Below are 23,675 nucleotides of genomic sequence, written 5' to 3' on the forward strand. Positions count from 1 at the left end.
TATATATATATATAGAAATTGAACTTTAACGCAATAAACTCAAGGAAGACACGAACATTTAAATATAAAAAAATCAATTTATTTTTATTTAATTCTGAGCATTATACAATGGTAAGTGCAAAATGAAATTGATGAATGATTTAATTAAAAATAAATTCCACGATTTTATTATTCTTTGTCCCCTATCTCCTTTTAGGGTGATTCCCTACATTCTTGGTCCAGCTCAAGACGTGAGGCTCTCAAATTCACCTGTTAAAAATACAACACAAAAAGTTACAAAATTTTAAAACATAAATAAATAGTTTGAATACAAGTGGACAAATTATTATTATTAATAATAATAATAATAATAATAAATGCTCCTCCATTACCAAATATTACCTACACTAATTCTGATAAATTAAATTTATTTGAAATATTTGTAGTTTAAAACTAATGATTTCATATAACAATAAAGGTGCATAAAAATCTTAAAAGACTAATAACACGAACAATCGAGACAGTAAAAAGGAAAATTTACTGAAATATACATCTTTTTTTTTCTTCTTATTTTCAATATTTCCTTCCTATTTCTAAAAATCTCTTATTTCTCTCCTAATATATTTAATGTATTAAAGCTACATATTAATGTATCTGAGTCAGTATTTAATTTATCCGAGCTAGTTTTTAATGAATCTGAATACATATTATTTATCCGAGCTAGTTTTTAATGTATCCGAGCTACATATATTCGATTGATATTAAAATGTATCCGAGATACTCTTTAAATGTATCTAAAAGCTATGAATTTTAAGAAATTATTGTAATTAGAAAAAAATAAAAATAAAATGTAATTTACACTTTATACATGAAATTTATGTAAATTATAGGGGTACCTTTGAGCGCCTTGTAACCGCAATCGGTTTCACATCTCAATGCACAATAAGTGGAGCCATGACCATTGGAAGTGCAATCCTTTTGACAATTTTCGTTGCAGCTATCGAAAGTTACAGCCTCGGAAACGTGAACAACTGATAATGCAATCATGCACATTAAAAATACTGATACAAGCTTATTTGCCTCCATTTTTTTCAAGAAGGCTAATGTTTTTAATTTTTTTGTTGATAGATTTTGCTTTGCTTTTTTTTTTTTTTTTCTATTTGATTTCCTTTGTTTTATTACTTGGGACGATTTGTTGAGCATATTGAGATTGAATATTTATAGGAATTTTCAACCATTTAAATCGAAGGACATACCTTAAAGTAAGGATTTTTTTGTGGATTTCCTTGGATTTGGGAAACTAGCATTTTTTAAATTAAAGAGTCATGAGAATTGTGTTCCATAAATTAAATTAGAAAAAGCAACATTTCGTACAATATTTTTTGGTCACAAATTAAATATTCCATTCCATCCATATGTTCAATAATAGTTGGCAACAATTGACTTGGCACACCGTACACTCCTATCAAATATTACTTTTGATACAATGAATATTATTATGACGAGAAGTGACTTTAATTTCTTTTAACACTAGATGACTTATTGAGACAGATAAAACGATAAGTGTTTTTTGCAAAATATATTTTATTTCTACGAAAAATAACTTTAGTTTTTTTTAACTCTAGATGACTCGTTTCATGCTCAACATTGAGCAATTTTCCAACAAGACGAAATTCAATTTTGAGAAAGGTAATTTTCTATAACATTTATTTGTGGAACAAAGTTAAACAATTATATATATGTTTTTGAGCTTACTAGAAAAACAAAAATTATCAGATTGTTTATGTTCATCTTGGTGGACGGTGGTTCAACGAATATAAAAGATGATCAGTTCTACAATTGAATATATTCTAGCATACCAACTTAAATAATAGTAGTTAAAGTCATGACTAATTGGGATATATTTTTTACGTATTTATGTTAATATTTTCTTTAAACATAATTAAAAGAAGAAATATCATTTAAAATGGTGAAGCTATTATCATCAATTACTACACAAGTATACACAAATTGGTATATACATACAAGTTTGAAACAAGATGACATAAATATCATAAAATACATAATTTACATAAATAAAAAAAATCAAATATTATTTTTGAAAAGGGTAATAAGGAGTGGCGATCAATTAAAGCTCACTTTTTCTTGCTGCAGTTATGTCAACATCCTTAGGCTTCACACCATCAGGCAATTTCCAATCAAAATGATAAAACAATTTAGCTAATGGAAGATAAACATTGATCAAACCAAATATAATTCCAGGATACATTTTTCTTTCCGCGCCAAAAGGAAGATACTCAAAATTATTTCCCATGTAATCTATAGAGCTCTGCTCGAATCTCTCAGGCATAAAGCTTTCTGTGTCTAACCAATACTTTGGGTCCCTTCCCATCGCATAAACGTTAACCATGACTCTTGTTTTTAAAGGGATAGTGTAACCATTGATGTTTTCCATGCATTTTCTAGTGATTAAGAGAGGGAATGGAGGATGAAGTCTCAATGTTTCTTTAACAACTTGTTTTATATATTTTAATTCCTCTTATATACTCGTGTCAACCAAGGTGTATGTGGATCAATTCCATTTTTGAATGAAGTCGATTGGAAAAATACGGACTTCTCTACAGAGAATTAAAATTTCGATATGATAGTAGGTTGTCTGGGATTCGAACCCTGCTCAATTACATCCTAATTGAAAGTTTCTTGTCCTTTAAATGCTTTTCTTACTTCTGCTTGGGCCTTTGCTGGTATATTTGGATTTCTCATCATTCCTGTCATGGCCCATGTTGTTATTGTTCCTGAAGTTTCTGTTGGCGCAGTGAACATGTTCTACATTCATTATTTATGAAATATTCATAAAGATCTTTAAATCTGTCATATTGTACCTACTTCAAGTCTTGTCTTTGAGTTTCATCTTCGACGAGCCTCTAAGTAGGGAGCGTTTGTTGTTAGAGTTCTTTTAGTCATAATTTCTTATAGTTTGACTCTAAAAATAGTATTAATGTCAAATAATAGTGGACGGAGAGAGTAATATATATCGTATCTGAAAAAATTCAGAAATTAATATGATATTCACAAAGATTAGATAAAAGATATGACCAAACTCTTCTTGACAACCAAATACTTCATAAAGATCTATAATATCCTCTCATGGAGATTAAATAAATCTCTAGAAGGTCCACATTATCCTAGTCCTCATTCAAGAAATACACTACTAATGACCCTTGAATCTAAAAGAGATCTTATAATAGAAGAGTCAAGGGACCGACAAATTTATTCACTCATTATTTTATCAAAGAAATTATGTTTAATTTCTTCTCACTTTAGTTGCAAACACATTTGATCTAGAATTTTGAAAAATATTTTTTCTAGCAAATTAAAACAAGTTCCTTGAAAGAAAATAAATGAGTTCCCTAATGGAAGTAAGGAAAAGTAGTATTCAACATTAAGTGTGTCATCCCAATCCTCCAATACACCTAATCTTCACCCCTATCCTATAGCCCTGGATCCCATCCCTATAACCCCACAACCCTACCTCTACCTTCACCTCCACCTCTATCTCCCATTGTATTTGATCAAAATATATACATAAAAAATTTTAAGGATAATATTGAACACATGAAAAAATCATTTTATTTTCAATCTTTTCCATGAACACACCCTTAGATTTTTTTTTTTGATTTTTTCAATTATAAGCAAGAGCACTTACAATTGTAATGGCTTTGATGTTGTCATTGGTGATTGGGATTCTAAGTTCCCCACTCTCCATTAATCTTAGTAGAACATCAACTAAATCTTCATCTCCAAATGCATCATTTCCTTTTTTACCACTTGCAATATTCTTCTTGTGCTCATTGATTACATCCTTAACAATAGCATCAACATTTTGGTGAAGTTTCAAGATTCTACTCCTCAATCCACTTAGCACATGAAGGATCTTGATTGACGGGAAAATGTCAGCCACACTAAATCCACTTGCCAATTCCACTAATTCCCTCAATATTTCAATGAATTTCTCTTCATCTTTCAACAATTGATCCCCAAATGCTGCCTTGCAATGTCATCGAACTCTCATACCTTAAGATCGCTCTGTAACGTTTATCGGCTCGCCACGTGTTGATGATTGGATGAGTTGCACGAGGTGTGAAGCCTCATCCCTCCTGATAACTAAAGGACCGGACATTTTTTATTGTGAGGAGTTCCAAAACACATACTTTATGTATTTGTCTCCAGTAATCTCCATAAGGACTAAACACGATGTCAATGCTCTTGTAACATATTATGTCTAGGGGATACTAATTTAGGCCTCAATACAAAAGCGAGGTCATTAGTTTTCATTACCTCTCGTGCCATGTCCGGAGAAGAAACTAGGATTGTAGAAATTTCACCTAGTTGAAGGTTCATGAAAGGCCCATGTTTTTTGCCCAAGTTTGTGAGTGCATGATGGGGAAGTCCACCTTCTAATGCCAAGTGATGAAACTTCCTAAAAAGGGAAATTTCCATGGGCCTGGAGGAAGCTTTTTGTTTAAGTTTCTTGATTTTTTCCATTCACATGTAGTAGATAGAGGAATGATAGGAAAAGAAATAAGAAAATGAAGAATGGAAATTGGAACTCCATTGGTTAGAAAAGGCTAAGAGAGGGGTACCTCAATTCTCTAGTTCAACCTATATTAATATTAAATTGACCTTATGTGTATACAATAAATTGTAATTTTACTTTTAATAGACATAAAAATCGTGTCTATATACTATAGTTATAGTTTGCATAATTATATTTTATAGCAAATTTTATGTTTGTTATGGAGCATTAGAATTCTATAAATCGTTGGCAACCCTCCTGTTTGTGTAAAAACGGAACAATTGTATATGTATATCGATTAGATAATTGTATATATGTAACTACTATATATATGTATGAATAATTGTGTTTGTATATCTGCATAAAATTTGAAACTTCTTTGTAAGGAAAAAGAGAATTATTAGTATGCCTTTGGCCATGGGATATCATAATTACGATAATGAATCGTGAGACGGAATCAGCATTTGGACATGTGATTTTCGCTGATTCCATAACATGAGATGTGATATTCTAAAAGATTATGACACATTTGAAAGGTTGTGTCATTTCCAAAGGGTTGTGTCCTTTCTGAAAAATTGTCATTTTTAAAAAAAGTTGTGACATTTACCCTTTGTTGGCTATAAATAAAGACTTTCTCTAATTTTTCTACATCAAATTATTCCTCCCTTCTGCATACATTTCTTATAAAACAAAATCGATCGACCGTGACTGTATGTGTGATTCGTTGTTGTCTTTTTGAGTTTATTGAAATTATTGAAGTTTGAAGTACCACTATACTTTTTTAATGGTTAATCCGTTAGAACTTGGGAGGAATTAATCTACAACCTCGAGTACTTGAGGGTATTAAATTTCTTAAGAACACACAATGACTTCTGTGAATTCGGATAGTTCTTTTCTTTTACTTTTTTTCTTAATTGTTTCTGATTTGCTAATATGAATTTAGGAGATAACAGTGTGTGTATTCTCTCTTTTGTTTAAATTTTATGTCACGTTATGGTACTTTGTGTGTAAAAATAATTGGGAAATTACATAAAATCCCTCTAAACTTGGCAACAAAACTCACTTTAGTATTTTAATTTTACGGATAATTATTTGTCCCCTAATCTTTTTGTAAGTGAATTAAATAGCACCTTACATATACAATACCAGTTTCATATTCATGGGTGAAGTGCACGTACACCACCTAAGTGACACCTCAGTGCTACATCGATGACATGTCAGATAATTAATTTTTACTTTTATTTTTATTTTTATTTTACTTTTCCACATCTTTTTAAAAAATTATTTTTCACTCTTCACCCACCCTCTTCATTATTTCATTTGAGTCAATTTCTTAAGATCCAAAATTTCATATCGACTGATTCATTTTATTTTTCATTGCTTTGTAATTATTCACTATTGCTTCCATCAATAATTATATTAGTCATCGTACTTTTTTCCCAACTAGATAAAACAACAATTTATATCAACAATGCGATTTTAAATTTATGCAAAATTGATATACTAATTTTTTAGATTTGCTGTTACTTTACTTATTTCACTTCCTAATGCATATTCAGGTATAGATTAAGTAACATTATAGTTAGATGAATAATTATTTTTTATATTTGTATAACGAAAAAATATATAGAATGTAGAGCTTGATGAAAGAGAAAGAGGACGGGTCGATGTAGGGGTAGGATGTGGTGGGACTTAGTTGCGTAGCCATATAGTGTTAAGGGTGTCCAATTCGTCGGAAAAAAATAGCATGTATACAAGTAAAATGATATACAAAATGATTAAATAACATAATTTGGACACCCATAACATAACAAGCTGCTAATTCTGGACACTATTTAAGAAATTTCTAGCTCCGCCACTGGTGGAACTTGGGAGTTTCAGGAAGAAGAGACAAGCAGGGGAGGTGGGGGTTTTGAGAAAGGGGTGGAGGGGTTTGAAGAAGAAGAATGGGGTAGGTGGGTTTTTTTATGTTTTTTTTTAATTATATATATAGTGGGACCCTTTTTTTTTTAAAAAAAAAACTTATGTGCCTTCAATTTTTTTGCTTTTCTTGTTTTGCCACGTCATCTATTAAGGTGGTATTAAATTCACTTGAAATTAGGGGTGTGCATCGGTTGGTTCGGTTCGGTTTTACATATAATCGGTTCGATTTATCGGTTTTCGGTTTTAAAATATGCTAACCCAATAACAAACCAATAAGAAATTTTTTATCGGTTTATCGGTTTTTGATGTTATCGGTTCGGTTTCGGTTAACCCAATAAGAAAATGTCGATCAAATAATATATAATAGTACGTATGTTATAATTACATGTTACCAACTTACCGCCAAAACATAATAGAAAACTTTGAATGTTGATCAAATTACTAACATTCACAAACTTGCAAAAGCTATCGCCTACAATTACGAACTAGAATTAAAACTAAAATAAAATATTTCAATGAGACAATCTTGAACAGTTGCTTGATCCACCAGATAATCAACAAAGTTCTCACCAATTTCCTAACCAAAAAATCACATAGCCTGAAAAGCTAATATTGAATCTATTTATGTATTAAATTATGTATATTTAATATTGAGGAAAGGTAAAGTAGTAAATAACTATCGTCTTATTGGGTTATCGGTTTACCCAATAACCCAATAGGAAAACCGAAACCGACCCAATAACTCAATAACTATTTTTTTTAAACCCATTAAAAACCCAATAAACCAATAACCCAATAACAATAACCCAATAACATTTTATCGGTTCGGTTTATTGGTCGGTTCGGTTTTTGCACACCCCTACTTGAAATGAGTTAAGGGAGGTAAATAATTATCCGTAAAGTTAAATTGCTAAAGTGAGTTATGTGGACAAGTTCAGAGAGATTTTTATGTAAGTAAATTAACATTAGGTTAAAGGTTAAAATCATCACCATATAAATTAATTTTATTCCAACCGTGATGTTCACCACCTTCTTCTCCATCTTAACCTTAGTCTCTCATTTCTACAGTGTCACTAATATCTTCGATTTGAGAGGGTGAAGTTTAAGATTTTAAAGAAGGCAAGTAAAGCTATATTTAAAAAAACTAATGTGTTAACGAATAGAGTTGTTATAAATGTCAGGTGAACGAAGATTTTATGGACAAACACACCTAGACACATTTTTAGACAATTACTTGATCTAGGCTATGTCTATTTATGTTTCACTAACTATTTGTAGATAGTTTAGGAAGAAAACTCAATTCACACTCTCAATAAATCAAATTAAAATTTGATAAAGTGAATTAGTTTAAAGGGAAAAAGGTATGAAATATATCTGAATTTTGATCGATATTGTTGTAACAATCTCAAACTTTGTGTATGATCTATTACCCCTGCACTATTAAATAGTGTATTTTAACAATATATAAGTGTTATGCTGGACAAGTTACTATTAATTATATTAATGCAATATTTATAATATCCACATGAGCACCTATATATCTGCAAAATACACTATTAAATAGTGTAAGGGTTAATAGATCATGTCCAAAATTTAAAATTGTTAAGGTAATTTCGATTAAAGTTCAAATATATTTGTATCCCGTGCTAACACGGGTCATATATCTAGTAAGTAATAGAGAACCTCAAAAAAATGAATTAACCTAAAGTAAGGGTGTACAAAATTGAATCGAAAAGCGAACCATACTGCAAGTCAAATCGAAAAAAATTCGACTAGTGGTTTGGTTTGACTTAGTTTGGTGTTGAAAAAAAAAATCCGACTAGTGGTTTGGTTTGACTTAGTTTGATGTTGAAAAAAAAATCCGACTATATTTGGGTTGGGTTGGTTTCAACTAAAAAAATCAACCCGAGACCAAATCAACCCGACTTTATATATATAATTTTAAATTTTTATTTTATACGTAAAATACTTACTTTGATATTATTTTTAAACATCTCTTATACTTTTTCACAGTTTTTATCTTTTAATATATTTATTCCATGTTTGGAAGTTAGAATTCTTACTGATCTAATAAAGATTATAGTCCATACGTGTTGTTAATTATAATAAAGTTTAAATAAAAATCAAATTAATACTGATGCAAAAAGAAATCAATTCAACACTAAGAATGACAAGAATTGAATATTTGTTTTTTAGTTTTACATAGATTTAGACAATTCAAATACATGATCTAATTTTACTTTCTTTTAATATTTAGGCAAGTAACTAATACTTACTAAATTTATTTTAGCATGATTTAGTACTTTAAATTATGATCAATTAATTTCATTATAAATTATTAATTTGCAATATTTATTTTAAGCGATTTTATTATTATTTTTTTGTTGGATATTTATTTTCTTGAAAAATAACTTAGATAGTTGTATTTTGGTATGACTAAAGAAATATTTGAAGTACAAGTAAATTATATGTTTATATGAATATTTTATCGAAAAACTCAAAAATCTGAAAAAATCTGAAGTTGAAAAACCCGATTTTCATTGGTTTGGTTTGGTTTATAAATTCAAAAATCCGACATTAATGGTTTGATTTAATCTTTAAAAAACTCAAACCAACCCGATCATATACACGCCTAACCTAAAGTATTACATGTTGAATTAAAAAAAAATATTCCACCTATATAACTTAATGAGACAATATAATATAGGGGAAGGGGTCTGATATACCCCTCAACTTTGCAATTTGGAGCTGATATACCCCTCGTTATGAAAGTGACTCATATATGCCCTTATCGTTAGACAAACGGCTCACATATACACCTGCCATTATAAAATGAGCTCCCATATACCCTTCATTTAATGGAAGTTAAAAAATTAGTTCTAAATTTATATTTTTTAAATTTTTTAAAAAAATTATTTAGGGGTATATATGATTCTTCTATATATCAAAGTTCAAGGTATATTTAAATTTTTTTCATGAATAAATTATTTTTTGACTTCTTTTATTATAATTATTTGAGTTTCTTATTCTTATTTTATTTTTTTCTTCCAATCTTAGTTTAAAGAAAAAAAAATTTAAACTATTATTTTTTGTCGATATTGTAATTTGATTTTTGTATTTGAAGAAAAAAGTTTTGTCATCTACAATAAGTTTTACAAGAATATTAGTGAAACATAAATAACTTTGATTATCAAAATAATAATTCTAAATTAGTCATTGAAAAAAATAATAAAAAAGAATATGTTTGACGAGGATTAAATTTACTCATATGAGATTATATTTTTTAGAAAAAAACAATAAAAAATTAGATTGAAATTATTATTATTTTCATTTCCGTTAGAGGAAAAGGGTATATGTATATTTATACGTAAGGATATATATGAATCACTTTTATAACAAGGAGTATATCAACTCTATTGACAAAATTAAGAGATATATCACACCTTTTATTATTAATAGATTGATCGCAGATTCTAAATCTAAATTTTGAATATAAAAATTTTCAATAAAAGATATTATTTTTCATCGAATAAAGCTCTATAAAAATTTAAAATAATCATATATCAATGAAAACATCAAATAAAATAAAAAAAAGTTAACAAGACAAAGGAAAAAAAAAGGAATATTCTCCTTTTTTTCTCACTTCATGTTGCGTTACGCGGCAATAAATCACTTCTTTCTATTACCACGTAAGTTGTACCCAATTTGACACCCGTCTTCATGCATGTCTTTCTATCAAAATTTTCATCTATATCTTCTTCAAACATTATACTATATAAATAATTATCCATATTCATATTTCCATTCATAATACAAAGAAAAAGAATATTACATGATGAAAGGAGCAAAAGTATTACCTTTTTTATTTTGCTTAGTGGTTGTAGCTTTTGGTACCAAAGAATCAGACCTAAAACAATGTAGACATCATTGCAAGGTGTTACAACAAATAGAAGAATATCAAAGGGAAAAGTGTTATGATATATGTGAAAAATTGTATCATAGTGAAAAACAGGAAAAAGAAGAAGAAACTAATTCATATGAAGGAAGAGAAGAGGGGGAAAATAATCCTTATGTATTTTACGAAGAGCATTTTATTATGGGAATTGAGACCGAGCACGGTCGAATTCGTGTTCTTCCTAAGTTCAATGAGAGGTCTAAGTTGCTTAAAGGAATTGAAAATTATCGTTTTGCAATTCTTGAAGCAAATCCAAAGACTTTTGTTGTTCCTAATCATTGGGATGCTGATGTTGTTTTGTTTGTTGCTCAAGGTATGTTAATTTGTGTGTACATTTAGAGTATACAATTGTTTAAAATTATGTTGTAAATAACCATAAACTCTAACTACTTACAATATTAGATGTTAATTGGTAATTTTTAACACCAAGTAATTTGAGTTAATTATCATTTCGATTTAGATGGACATTTCTTGTGTTGGGTGCATCTAAAGATAGAGGCTCTGTATTTGTTTACTTAAGTATACTTAATAAATTATTTGAGTTTGGACAAATAAACTTGTTACCTTCATCTAATATATCATCTTACGAAAAAAATACTAGTAATTATTAGTGGTTCTATATTAGCTCTTTACCGTACTAAGAATCGGTTTGAATTCACTTTTAGCTTTTAGAAGTAGTTTTTAATAAAATTAAAAATAATTTAAAATAATTTTGAGTGTTAAAATAGCCATTTTTAACTTTTTAACTTTTGAAAGTAGTGTTTTATAAGGTAAAAATAATTTAAGATAAATTTAAAAGTAGGTTTTAAACTTCTATTTTTTTTTAATTTAAAAGTCATTTAAATTTAATTTTTTATTTTTTAATCTGTAGTAAAATTTTTTATAAAAGATATTTTAATATCTTTATAGAAAAATGATAAATTAATATGGAATGGAGAGAATTTATATGGGATAGAGGGAATACATATTAAGTGGTGATTTTCCTTGGATTCACTTATTTTTAGCTGTTCTTGACAGGTCTAATATAATCAAATTTTAATTTTGATTTCACACTTTCATAGTGCATAAATAGCCACTTTTAACTATTTCATCTTTCAATAAATAAATACGTAATTTCTATTCGGCAAAATGCACACATCTTGCGCGAGTATTCTGCGCGAGTGAGGGGCAATTTTCGAAGCTTGCAAAGGTAAAAAAATGTTGAGATTGACAATTTTACCCTTAATGAATCTCTTTTATATTTAAATAAAATTATTTTTGATTTTTTTTAGTTCCAAAATGACATTTAAAATATTTTTTTTAAAAAAAAGACATGTAAAATGTTTAGTTAGTTGACAGACACTGATTGGCTCACTAATACACGTGGGAGCGTTTGTATTCACTCACTTTAGCTTTTAAAATCGCGTGTTTATTTATTGAAAGATAGAATAGTTAAAGTGTCTATTTGTGCACTATGAAAGTTTGAGATCGTAGTTAAAATTTGATGTCAATTTTAAGGTCTCATATATGTATTATGCTTTTTGGAAACTTACAAAATGCTTTAGGGTGTGTTTGGTATGAAGGAGAACATGTTTTTCAATTTTTATTTTTATGTCATGTTTGGTTGGGACAAAAGTTTTGAAAAATATTTTCTAATTCAATCCATTTTTCTAAAAAATTAAGAGAATGATTTTCATTCAAAAGTTGATGAAAAACATTTTTCAAAATTCTCATTCTACTTCAAATTACTTTTTTTAAAAAAAATAGCCATTTCTAGAAAATATTTTAGGTTTCAAAATTTCATATTTTCAGTCCGCCCTTCCCCGAACCCGATCATCTCTCCATCCCTCCAAAAAAATTAAGTTTATTTTTTTAAAAAATATTTTTCAATTTCAAAATTTTATTTTCCACCTCGATCCCGAACTTCCCTCCCCTACACTACCCACCCCAGACAACCCCCCTCCAATAAAATAGATTTTGTTTTTTTAAAAATCGTTTCAATTTCAAATTTCCATTTCTTCACCCTTACCCTCATCTCACCATCCACCCTCCTACCATGCTAAAAAAAATTAAATTTGTTTTTTAAAAATATTTTAACTTCAAAATTTCATTTTCTTTCACCCCATATCCTCAATCCCTCACCTCCTATCACCCCCGCCCCCTAAAAAACCAAGAAAAAGTTATTTTTTAAAAAAGAAGTTTCTCGACTTCAATGACTTTATTTTTCACCCCTACCTCAGCCCCAGCCCCAGTACCCCTACCTCACCTTCCAAAATAAATTTTTATTTTGTCAATTTCAATTTTTTTGTTATTTCACCCCTACCACCACACCCCCCACCCCCCAGAAAAAATCTCTTAAAAAATATTCTCAAATACATTTTTTATTCACAAGTCGAACACTAAAAATCATTTCCTAAAAATATTTTCTACTCAGCGATCAAACATGAGAAAATAATCATAAATCTACTTGTTTTTCAGAAAAAAAAATTTCATGTAAAACATTTTCCTTCGTACCAAACACACTCTTAAAGTATACACTTTTGTGTTAAATAGGTTTCAGAATAAGTTTTCAGGAATAGAAATTCATCTTTCTATCCACTTATCAATTTGTCTTTTGAGTTATAAGTTACTCATTTCGTTTCACAAAAAATGGCTAGTTTGATTTGGCACAGAGTTTAAGAAAATTAAAAAGACTTTTTATATGTGTCCTAAATTAAAGTTATGTTAAATGTAAAAAATAATCCTTTAATCTTATGTCTTTAAACAGTCACGTGAAAAGTTAACAAAAAAAGAAAAAGTTCATTTTTTTTAAACAGATTAGAAAGGAAAGAAAGAAAAGAGGTCATTCTTTTTTAAATAGTCATGTGTATTTGTCTACAATCCTCTGACCACAGAGGAAGCAACTCAGCTCCGTGGGGACTAAGTAAGAATTTGAAATTTAACTGGTCAAATTTTGAACTTAAGTTGCTGGATTTCAAATTAATAAGCTATACATAAACTGAATTTTTCCTACACTCAGGAGTTCAAACTTTGACTCCGCCCTACCTATAGTGGGGTAACATTTTTCCTTCACAATAATAAGAACTAATTGGAACAAAATTTTATTACATGATCGAACAGGGCTAGAATAGGTAGGATATGCGCTACAATGATTTTGAATTAGAAATAATTTAAATTTTGAAATATGATTTATTTTAAACCATAATTACAAAGTCTTTCATCCATTATTAGATTATACAAATTATACTAACATTGTTCAGGGAGAGGAACGTTGAGCTTGGTTCGTAAGGGGAAGAGGAATAGCTTCAATATTAGACGTGGCGATGTTATCAAGGTTTGTGCCGGAACAACCGCTTACTTAATTAACAGGGACGATAATGAAAAACTTCTCATAGCCAAGCTTCTCCGCCCCGTCTCCACTCCCGGGCACTTTGAGGTACCCAACTCTCCCTCTTACAGATATTAACATGAACTATCCAATTCTTCCAATAGAGACCGTGAATGATATCTATTCGTTTGATGCATGCAGCACTTCTTTGGGCCAGGAGGACGACAAAATCCAGAATCTTTTTATAGCGCCTTTAGCTCGGAAATACTTGAAGCCGCACTCAATGTGAGCTAATTTTTTCATTTGGATATATACATACTCTCTTCATTCCAATTTATCATGTACTAAAAATATTTTGTGGAAACAGACTAGGAAGGATAGATTGCAGAGGCTGTTCGGGCAGCAAAGGGAAGGCGTGATAATAAGAGCTTCAGAAGAGCAAATCAGGGTGATGAGCCAGCACGAAGAAGGCGGAATTTGGCCTTTTGGAGGAGAATCAAAGGGGTCCGTCAACATTTATAAGCAACGGCCGTTGCGATCCAACCAGTATGGACAATTCTATCAAGTAGATGATAGCAACTACAAGCAATTAGAGGACCTTGATATTTCGGTCAATTTCGCTAACATCACCGAGGTGAGCAAATTGTAACTCTAATCGTTTCATGTGAGGATTGAGCATATGTTTAAAAACCAAAGTGTTCTTTTAGAAGAGTAAGTCTCCCTGTTCCTATTTACACGTTACACGTGGTTCTTACTAAAAATAGATGTTTTTTAGTACTTGTCATTTCACAAGATTAATGCATAAATGACACTACTCTTCCTATTTTACTCTCGAAATAATTATCCTTTGAAATATGCATTTGATTAACATAGAAAAATTAAGTAACTAATTCATGTTCATTGGTCAAATTAATTAATTAAAATGAATTATTTCATATTAATTTATTGAAAAATTGACTTTAATTAGAAAACATGAAAGAAGAGTACAATGGAAAAAATTGTCCAGTTTCTTGAGAGACGTAAAACTTAAAACAGTGTCAGGGATTTTGAATATTGGAGATGAAGTTTGGTTGTGTGTGGGGTTGGGGGGGGGTTATCTTTTGAAATCATGGTTCTTAGAGATGGATTAAATATAGTTTCACTAGTTGAAATGTTGGTTCTTAGAGATGGATTAGATATAGTTTCACTAGTTTATTAGTTAAATCAAATAAAATGTAATATATTAATGTGACTTTTAATTTGGTTTTAGTTCATATTTATTTTTTTAACTTTGAGTATGTATAATACTTAAATGGATATAAAACTGAATATATGATTAAATAAGTTAATATAAATGTGTTCTTCAATTACTGAGAACTTACATAAAGATGAATGTATATGCACTTGAAAAAGTAGACATGTACGTGTGGCATCATACATGACGATTCTCATCTCGCATGAGATACGCTCGAACTGATTTATATTGTATCGACGTGTGTGTTTTCTTGTTTGATTTTACTATACAAGTCCAATTGTTTAATTTTACTATATAAGTTCAAGAGTGCACGGAGGATATGATGTCGATTTTGACAAAATTAAGGGCACGTTTACATATTATGTTCCAATGTATTAGACTTTTCATATATATTGTCGATCCCTACTCAGTATGCAAGCTGACAATTCTTCCTTTGCCTGTTCTATTTGTATATATATACATAGGGTGGCATGGTTGGTCCAATTTACAGCTCCAGGGCAACAAAAATAGCAGTGGTAGTACAGGGTGAAGGTTACTTTGAGATGGCATGCCCTCACTTGGCGTCCAAGTCCAAGTCCACGTCGAGCCACGAAACAAGAATTGGCTCCAGTTACCAAAAGGTGCGTTCAAAGTTGAGGCGTGGGATGGTACTCGTTATCCCTCCTGGCCATCCATTTGTCGGCGTAGCTTCCACAAACCAGAATTTGCAAATCGTTGGCTTCAACATCAATGCCCGTGACAACGAAATTGTCCCTCTTGCAGGTGATTTTATGCATAAGAATTTAACTCGGTGGGTTACGGTTACAAACATGTTATATTTGATTTACCTGTGCGGTGACGAATAATTTTGAATAATTCACTTAATTGATCTTACCATCTAGTTGATTCTCACACACTAGGTAAGTATACCTATAAATATATTTCAAGATTTCTGATTTTGATTTAACACGAAAATTCATTCAAAAATATTCATGTCATTTGATCTAAGGACTGATTTGTATTTGTTAGGAGGAACAATGTCATTTGATCTAAGGACTGATTTGTATTTGTTAGGGAGGAACAATGTAATGAGTCAACTGGAGAGGGAAGCACTAGAGTTGGGTTTCGGGCTACCGGCAAGAGAAGTGGAACAAATATTCCGGAGCCAACAGGAGGAGTTCTTCTTCCAGGGACCTGGTGGTCGACAGAGTGGCCGAGCCGCTGCATGAATGGGGGGCTGTGGCTGATCAGACTCCAATGTGGGTTTATGTTGGCTACAAGAGATGGTGATAACAATGCCGTAGTTTTTGCACTAGTAATGTTGCTACTACTTCCTATCATGTAAATGGGTTAATAAATGAGTAATTATGTAGAGTAAGTAGTGGCTTAGTTAATAAGAATTACCAACTTTAGTTGGGTTATGGTATATGACAAAATGTTAACTTATGGAGACAAAAGCGCCAACGAAAATGAATAAAATCGGTTTCGATTTTGGTTGGTTGATTTGTTATCTGAACTTTTATCTTTCATTTTGCATTTTGCTAGCGAATGTTTGATTTCCAACATTGTATTCCCTTAAATATTTAGTCATGTGGGTTTTGATTTATGGCGTGTGTTATACTTGAAGGAGTACAATTTTGTGACAAGCAAGTCTAGATGCCCAATTGAATTGTGTGAGGCGTAGTCTTAAAAGCCCACAATAATCAAAGCCCAAAAAGAGATAGGTGCTAAAAAGGTGGACATGATTTAATAGGGACAATCTAGGAACATGCCTATATTAATAATTGTTCTTTTTATAGACGTGTCAAGTTAAATACTAACAAATAAAAATAAGCCAAGAGATATTATGTCATAGGCTAAAACTTAAAGTTGAGTAAATGGGGCGGAGCTTGACGAGAGAAACTTCTTTCATTTTTTAGTTTAAAGAAAAAAATTTAAACTATTTTCTTTTGTCTATATTGTAATTTGATTTTTGTATTCGAAGAAAAAAGTTGTGTCATCTACAATAAGTTTTATAAGAATATTAGTGAAACATAAATAAATTTGATCATCAAAATAATAATTCTAAATTAGTCATTAAAACAAAAAAAGTAAAAAAAAAATATGTTTGACAAGGATTAATTACTCATATGGGATTATATTTTTTAGAAAAAAATAATAAAAATTTAAATTAAAATTAATGTAAATTCAAAAATCCGACACAAATGGTTTGATTTGATATTTAAAAAACCTGAACCAATCTGGTCATGTACACCCTTAGTTGCGCCTAACATGATATTTCTACGATCAAATAATATTTCATTTTGATTGTTGCCTTCAAGTCCCAGCTTAATAATTTGTTAAAAAATGACATGTATAAAGTAACAATTTAACTTAAATATTTATTTCACCCTAAATGAAATAATTTATAGTCGAGACTATAAATTTCAAAAATCTTTCTTCTTTATGTCGAATTAAATTAATTCTTATAAAATAAAATATTTTTAAAAAATATATACACGTGTATATAGGCACCCGTGAGGTAATGTCTCCGCCATGTGATTGATGTTAGCATTGATAGACTTTGTAGGAGAAATTGTGGATCTTTCACCAAAATAAACTTATCGTAAGAAACAACACAATATGTATTCACTAATACTTTGCTCTTTATTTAATGATCTTCACTATACACCTCACCTCTGACACCCTATTTTACTACCACTTCTTTCTATACTTACTATTAAATGATATATCTACTTTGAAACGCTATCACACCCTTGCAAATTAGCTCTGAGTCCTTTGTTTATATAAAATGTTAGGTTAAGTGACTTTGTTCATTAAGACTGAGACGTAGAGGCAGACTCATGTGTCCTCTTGAGGAAGCATACACACTTGTTAACTTCGAAAAGTTATGTAAATATATATACCTTATTCGAGGTGCGTTGGTTTAAACGTTGCATACCTTTATATGGACTGAGTTGGAATCCTATTGACTACTTTTCATGCTTTAACTAATGTGAAGTTCTAAAATATAACTAAAACAAATATAAATTTTCTAAACGCGATTTTCTTAAAATAGTACTTTTTCTTAATTAAATATATCATTACACATTTCTTGTTACAAAAATATGTCATTAAGTTTAAATATAAAGTCTAAATTTAAAAAATTTAAATATAAATATGTCATTCCTTTTTAAAAATTAAATCAATAAGTAGTCATATTCTCACCAATGTGGATGCTTTAAGTAACTTTTAAATGTAAACAATTTTATGGTTCAAATTTTTCATCCTTTTTCTTTGATAGCTACGGGTCAATTTAGGTGTAAGTAGCTCCACTATTCAATTGAACGTACATATCTTTTCACGTATACAAGTATTGTATATATAGTAAAATAAAACTCACTTATTAGATGATCTCTTTATTTCCTTATGAATTTAAAGTGATGTTGTTATTTATTTGAAGTATTAAAAATACTCTTTAACTTGATATAAATTATTAGTTTCATTTCTAAACTATTGATAACATTAAAAATACCTTTTTATTTGACTAAATGAACTTAAATACACTATCAAAACTTGCAACATAAGTGAAATATATATCCCTAAATTCTCACCAAATTTAGGAGTATTTTCAACACTTCTCTCGATTTTTTATCATAAACCCATATTCCTACAAAAAAACTGAGACCACTTGATAGAGAAATATTTTTAAGGCTATCATTAATTTAGGCACGAAACTAAGGGTTAATTTGGCCATGCGATATGGAATCATGAGATGAAATTGAAGATTTGTTTGGACATGCGACATGAAATTTTTGTGTTGTACATTTTCTTATAAACATAAGAATCTCATTAGTTATAAAACCATTAAAATAGCACCAATTGTTTATTCAATCTTATCAAATACACAAAAATTTATAAAATCTCTTAATAAATTATTACAAACTATTTGTTTCCCACTTAAGTAAATGTTTCAATATCAAACTTTAATTCAATAAAAATAATTGAACATAAAAGAAATAATCTTTAATATAATCCCCCCACATAATACGTACAATCTCCTCACGTTGAACTTGCATTTCTTGATCATGTGACCGAGAAGATGAATTTCAACATTATTACTTTGAGCCATTTGTTGGTCAATATCATCCGCAACTATATTTTCATGCTCATAGACCATAAATATTTCATCACTTCTTCTGGCAAATAATTATGTAACACTGCACAAGTTATGACAATTTCACTTGTGTCAATACCATAATGATTCATGCCTTGTATCATTATTCTAAATCTATTTTTCCAAGCTCCAAAAGTTTGTGGGGTTATCTTTAACAAAATATAAACTTATGGATCAATTTTAATGTTTAAAAAAATCTCAAATTATGATATGGAATTCCCATCTTATTTCATATCATAATTTTTGGAGAATATGATAATTCATCTTATGAGATAAAATTAGCATAAAATTGCATGTGTACCAACGTTGATTTCATCTCATAATTTCATATCGTAATATGATATCACATGATCAAACACCTATTAATAATTTACTCGGAGTATGTAAAGATGATGCTAGAGAATATTACAAGAGAGTAGAAAGGAATAGGTAGACCAAAGTGGTAAAATAGAGTAATTTGTAGTGTAGTGGTTGACACAAGTGTCAATGATGCTCGTGTGCTAAACGTTATTTGTGACGACTGAAAATGAGTCAGTCACTGATTCATAAAAGACCACCACACCATCGTACTACTCTTATGCTTCTCTGATCACTCTGACGTTTTTACTTGCAAAACAAGATATCCAACCCTTTTCTTAAATTTACGTGACATAATTTAAATTTTAAAACGATTATTTTTTTATGAATCTAAACAAGCGCTTTTAATTATAATGATTAACAATTTAAAATATTTAAATAATATATGTTAGTGAAAGAAAAATTTGTTCCGACACTTAAAATTACAAAAAGCATAACATATACAATAAGACGAGGTACTTTTTGCCTTAGAAAAACAGATATTTGTAAATTTTGAAACAATAATTAAATATATTTCACATTTTACTTTTAATGAAAAAGCTTTTATAATTATATACATGTTAATAATGTCATATTTAAGCTGCAATTTTTTTTAGAAAGATGGTACTTCTTTTATTGAATTCTATGTTAATTTAAACTATGTGTATCTACTTCTTTGAAAAATAAATTGAGAGCGTGGAATATAATGTTGAGTTCGAAATAATCAGAGCATTATGTGGAAGTTTATAATTTGCAAATCACAAAGGCAATAAGTCAGATGACAAAAACTATACTATAAAATATAGTACTATTATATGGTTTGACCAATTAGCCAACATATAAAAATTAATAGTATTTTTTTAAATTAAAACGGTTGAGAAAATAATATCACCATAAACAAACTCTTAAACGTCTACGTTGTGGATGTTATTGTGTTCTTTGTATGAGAAAATGAAGCTTCCATATATAGGTTTCATACGTTTCCTTCAAGGAAAGAAAAATCAAATATGAAAAAGAATTATCCTTTTCATTTAAAATTTTTTTAAAGCCTTTATGGTAATGGTTAAATTCTCCTTCAAGAGAAGAGTAAAATTCAAATATGGTAAGAAAATCAGAATTAAAAACTAATACGAGAAATAAAAGTAAGAGGAAGAAATTACAAGATAAAATAATGTTACAGTAAAAAAAAGTGAAAGTTCAAATAAACAACCATGTTCTGTGGCGGTTGATCTCCTCTTAATTGAGTTGTACTCATGTACTGTCAATTCCTGGGGTCTCTCTTATCTACGCTGATGTAATTTTGTAATATAAATGCTTCCTTCTAATAATTCAACCACCAAAAAAAAAAAAGAGATAAAAAGTCCAATTATTGCTTTTTACCGGAACACCATCAAAGAAAAATTCTTTGAAAAATATTGTTATTTTTTGGTGTATGTTTGATTCAAAACCAAAACATTTATTTTGTATCTCACACATAACTAACAAATCGTGTGGTCATCCACACAAAAAGAATGATTTTAAAAGGTCTGTGCAATCTAAAGAGATAGTTATATCTTTTTCTCTCACAAGCAAGTCGATTTAAAAAATTTAAAATTTAAATCTACTTGAAAATACGAAATTAAGTATGAAACTTATCGTTTCTAGCTATTCATATAGCTAAATAGATCCTAGCTAAATGATTTGTCTTATAGTCCGTAGCTAAATTGTAGCTAAATCGAATTAGCATGTGATTTTGCTATTTGTCTGTCACTAATTCCTTGATTTTTAGTAGTCGTACGTACATCTATTGTTATTTGTGTTAATAGTTGCGTGAGACACAAAATAAAGCTTCTCATTAAAAGCGTATATTTTTTTTTTACAAGTAGAAAACAATTTGCTTTTTTGTCCTGATTGAAGCAAAAGCCACCTAATTTCTTTTAAGACCTAAGCCATACTTTGATGATTCTTTTTTCTTAGTAAACATGTATAATTAACTTGGAAAACTTAATTTTCCACTTTTTCGTAGTAATAATAATAATAATACCTACACATCTAGAATAATGCATTAGGAACATGGACAACATTATGTTACACTAGTATATGATTCAAATAATTGGACAAAGAAAATTACTCACTTAATAATTCAACTAATGGCAAAATCCATTTATATTGAATTAATATGAATTGTGTGTATGATGATAGTATCACGTAGGAAGTTATGTTTTGGCAAATATCAAGTGGACATGTTATGCTGATATTGAGCATGTGATAAAAGAAAAATCAGAGCAAGTGAAATTAATCATTGTGTAATGAATATTAATGTAATACCAAATGGGAAGACAACATTTATCTTCCAAAATATGGCACTCTTCCAAATGGACTATCAAATTAAATTCTGTATATTATGTTTGGTGTAAACACTTGATATTGCGAATAATTTTTTTTCGTATTATATGTGTATATATATGCACAGGGGGAGGGATTATTATGAAGTCAATAAGGCTAAACTACGTGGCTTTTAAGGAATTTTCATTAACCCCTTAATCACTATACTAAAAGACTAAACATTTGGTCAAATCATATAGTAATAATATATGTTTCTTCTATCATAAAAAATATTTAACAAGTTAAGTTGATTCATGCATTCCTAATCTAATATGAAATTCAATTGTACCGATTTATTTTCAAATATAAACAGATCATTAAGAAATCCCTTTCCAAAAAGACATATAGTTAGAGTTGTTATATCTCTCGTTATGAAAATGACTCATATATATTCTTAAACTTTGTCATCTAGAGTGTATATATCGATTGTTATGAAAGTGGTTGTGGCTCATATTGTTATACAAATAGCTCACATATTCCCTTTTCCTCAAACGGAAGTGAAAAAATAAGTCTAATTTAATTTTTTTAAAAATATAATTCATATGGGTATATTTGATCCACCTCACAGGTATTTCTTTTTGACTTTTTTATTATTTCAACGACTAATTTAAATTTAATTTATTATTTTGATGGTCAAATTTATTTATGTTGCACTAATTTTCTTGTAAAATTTATTATAGATGCCCCAATTATTATTTTTTTCAAATACAAAAAATAAATTACAATATATATAGCCGAAAAGCAATTTAAAACTATAACATAGCTAGTCACAAGAAAAATTGTTTAATTTTTTTCTTTACACAATTAACATTAGAGTAAGAAAATCAAATTATGATAATAAAAAAAGTAAAAAAAATATGTAGGAAAAAGATTAAAATATATTTTGAACTTTTCTAGAAGGACCATATATATATCCCTACATGAATTTTTTAAAAATTAAAAATATAAAATATAAATTTAAAATTAAAATTAATTTTTTTTACTTCCGTTGTATGAAAGATATATATGAGTTCATTTTGTAACAATAAGAATATATGTGAGTCATTGTATAATAATAAAAATATTTATAAATTATTTTTATAACGAGCGGTACATCATATCTAAGCTAAAGGGTTAATATATTAGGTCATTTTATTTAGTGTATAACATGTGTATATTAAATGCAAGGACAAAAGGTGTTGTATTATATTAAACTAAATAATGCTGAAAAGAGGAACAATAGTGTAGGCAAATCAATTTGATGCTACAGAAAAAGGAACAGCTTGGACATCCCTCCACTTTATTTCTTCTGATTCTGTCTCTTTCTTTTTGTTTTTAATTTGAACAAGTTTTATTTGCATTTCAGAATGCACATGTTTGTAATCAGATTTTTTAAAAAAAAAAAAGGAAAAAAAATAAGATGAATTAATTAATTAAAACAAATATCTTATAGTCACTTGAATTTAATTAAGAAAAAATGATAGAAATCTCACCTTTAAGTTTTTTTATTATCATTCTTATTAATTTTATAAATATTCAAAAAATCTCTTATTTTCGCGTATCAAATTAATGTATCTCGCATATCAGATTAATGTATTAGAGCATCATATCAATGTATCTCGCGCATCAGATTAGTGTATCATGTATAGAATGTACATCAAATTAGTGTATCATGTATAAAATGTAATGTATAATCTCGCGCATCAATTACTGTATCAGCGTTTATATTATTGTATCAGTTTGAGGGATTTCTGTAATTATAAACTTATTAGAGACAAATGATAATTTTACCTTAAAAGTATGTGATTTCTATTCTTTGCCCTTTAATTAACGAGCATGCAACCTAACCATGATGATTCAAGATATAGAAAGGGTATATTTAGTATA

At 29.1% G+C, this 23,675-nt stretch overlaps 1 protein-coding gene, 1 long non-coding RNA gene and 1 pseudogene across 2 annotated transcripts; 1 reads left to right on the plus strand and 2 right to left on the minus strand.

Moving 5' to 3' along the window:
• Window positions 1–57: 57 nt before the first annotated feature.
• LOC107030813 lies at window positions 58–1,253 on the minus strand. Its single transcript, XR_001458150.2, has 2 exons — window positions 876–1,253; window positions 58–249 (listed from the first exon to the last, which is right to left on the minus strand). It is a non-coding gene; the product is annotated as an uncharacterized LOC107030813 (long non-coding RNA).
• Window positions 1,254–2,071: 818 nt separating this feature from the next.
• Window positions 2,072–4,598, minus strand: LOC107030394 (annotated as a pseudogene).
• A 5,712-nt stretch (window positions 4,599–10,310) lies between these two features.
• On the plus strand, window positions 10,311–16,463 carry LOC107029864 (vicilin-like antimicrobial peptides 2-2). The gene is made up of 6 exons (XM_015231314.1): window positions 10,311–10,746; window positions 13,673–13,848; window positions 13,942–14,025; window positions 14,108–14,374; window positions 15,439–15,736; window positions 16,028–16,463. Exons 1-6 carry the CDS (start codon window positions 10,311–10,313, stop codon window positions 16,180–16,182), a joined length of 1,416 nt encoding a protein of 471 aa, XP_015086800.1. The 3' UTR covers window positions 16,183–16,463.
• Window positions 16,464–23,675: the final 7,212 nt, after the last annotated feature.

The sequence above is a fragment of the Solanum pennellii genome, chromosome 9 (genome assembly GCF_001406875.1).
Source record: "Solanum pennellii chromosome 9, SPENNV200".
NCBI classification, from domain to species: domain Eukaryota; kingdom Viridiplantae; phylum Streptophyta; class Magnoliopsida; order Solanales; family Solanaceae; genus Solanum; species Solanum pennellii.

Coding starts and splice junctions, on each gene's coding strand:
- LOC107029864 (XM_015231314.1), top strand. CDS start 10,311: ATGATGAAAGGAGCAAAAGTATTACCTTTTTTATTTTGCTTAGTGGTT. Junction 10,747..13,672: donor TGTTTTGTTTGTTGCTCAAG/GTATGTTAATTT, acceptor AACATTGTTCAG/GGAGAGGAACGTTGAGCTTG. Junction 14,375..15,438: donor ATTTCGCTAACATCACCGAG/GTGAGCAAATTG, acceptor ATATATACATAG/GGTGGCATGGTTGGTCCAAT.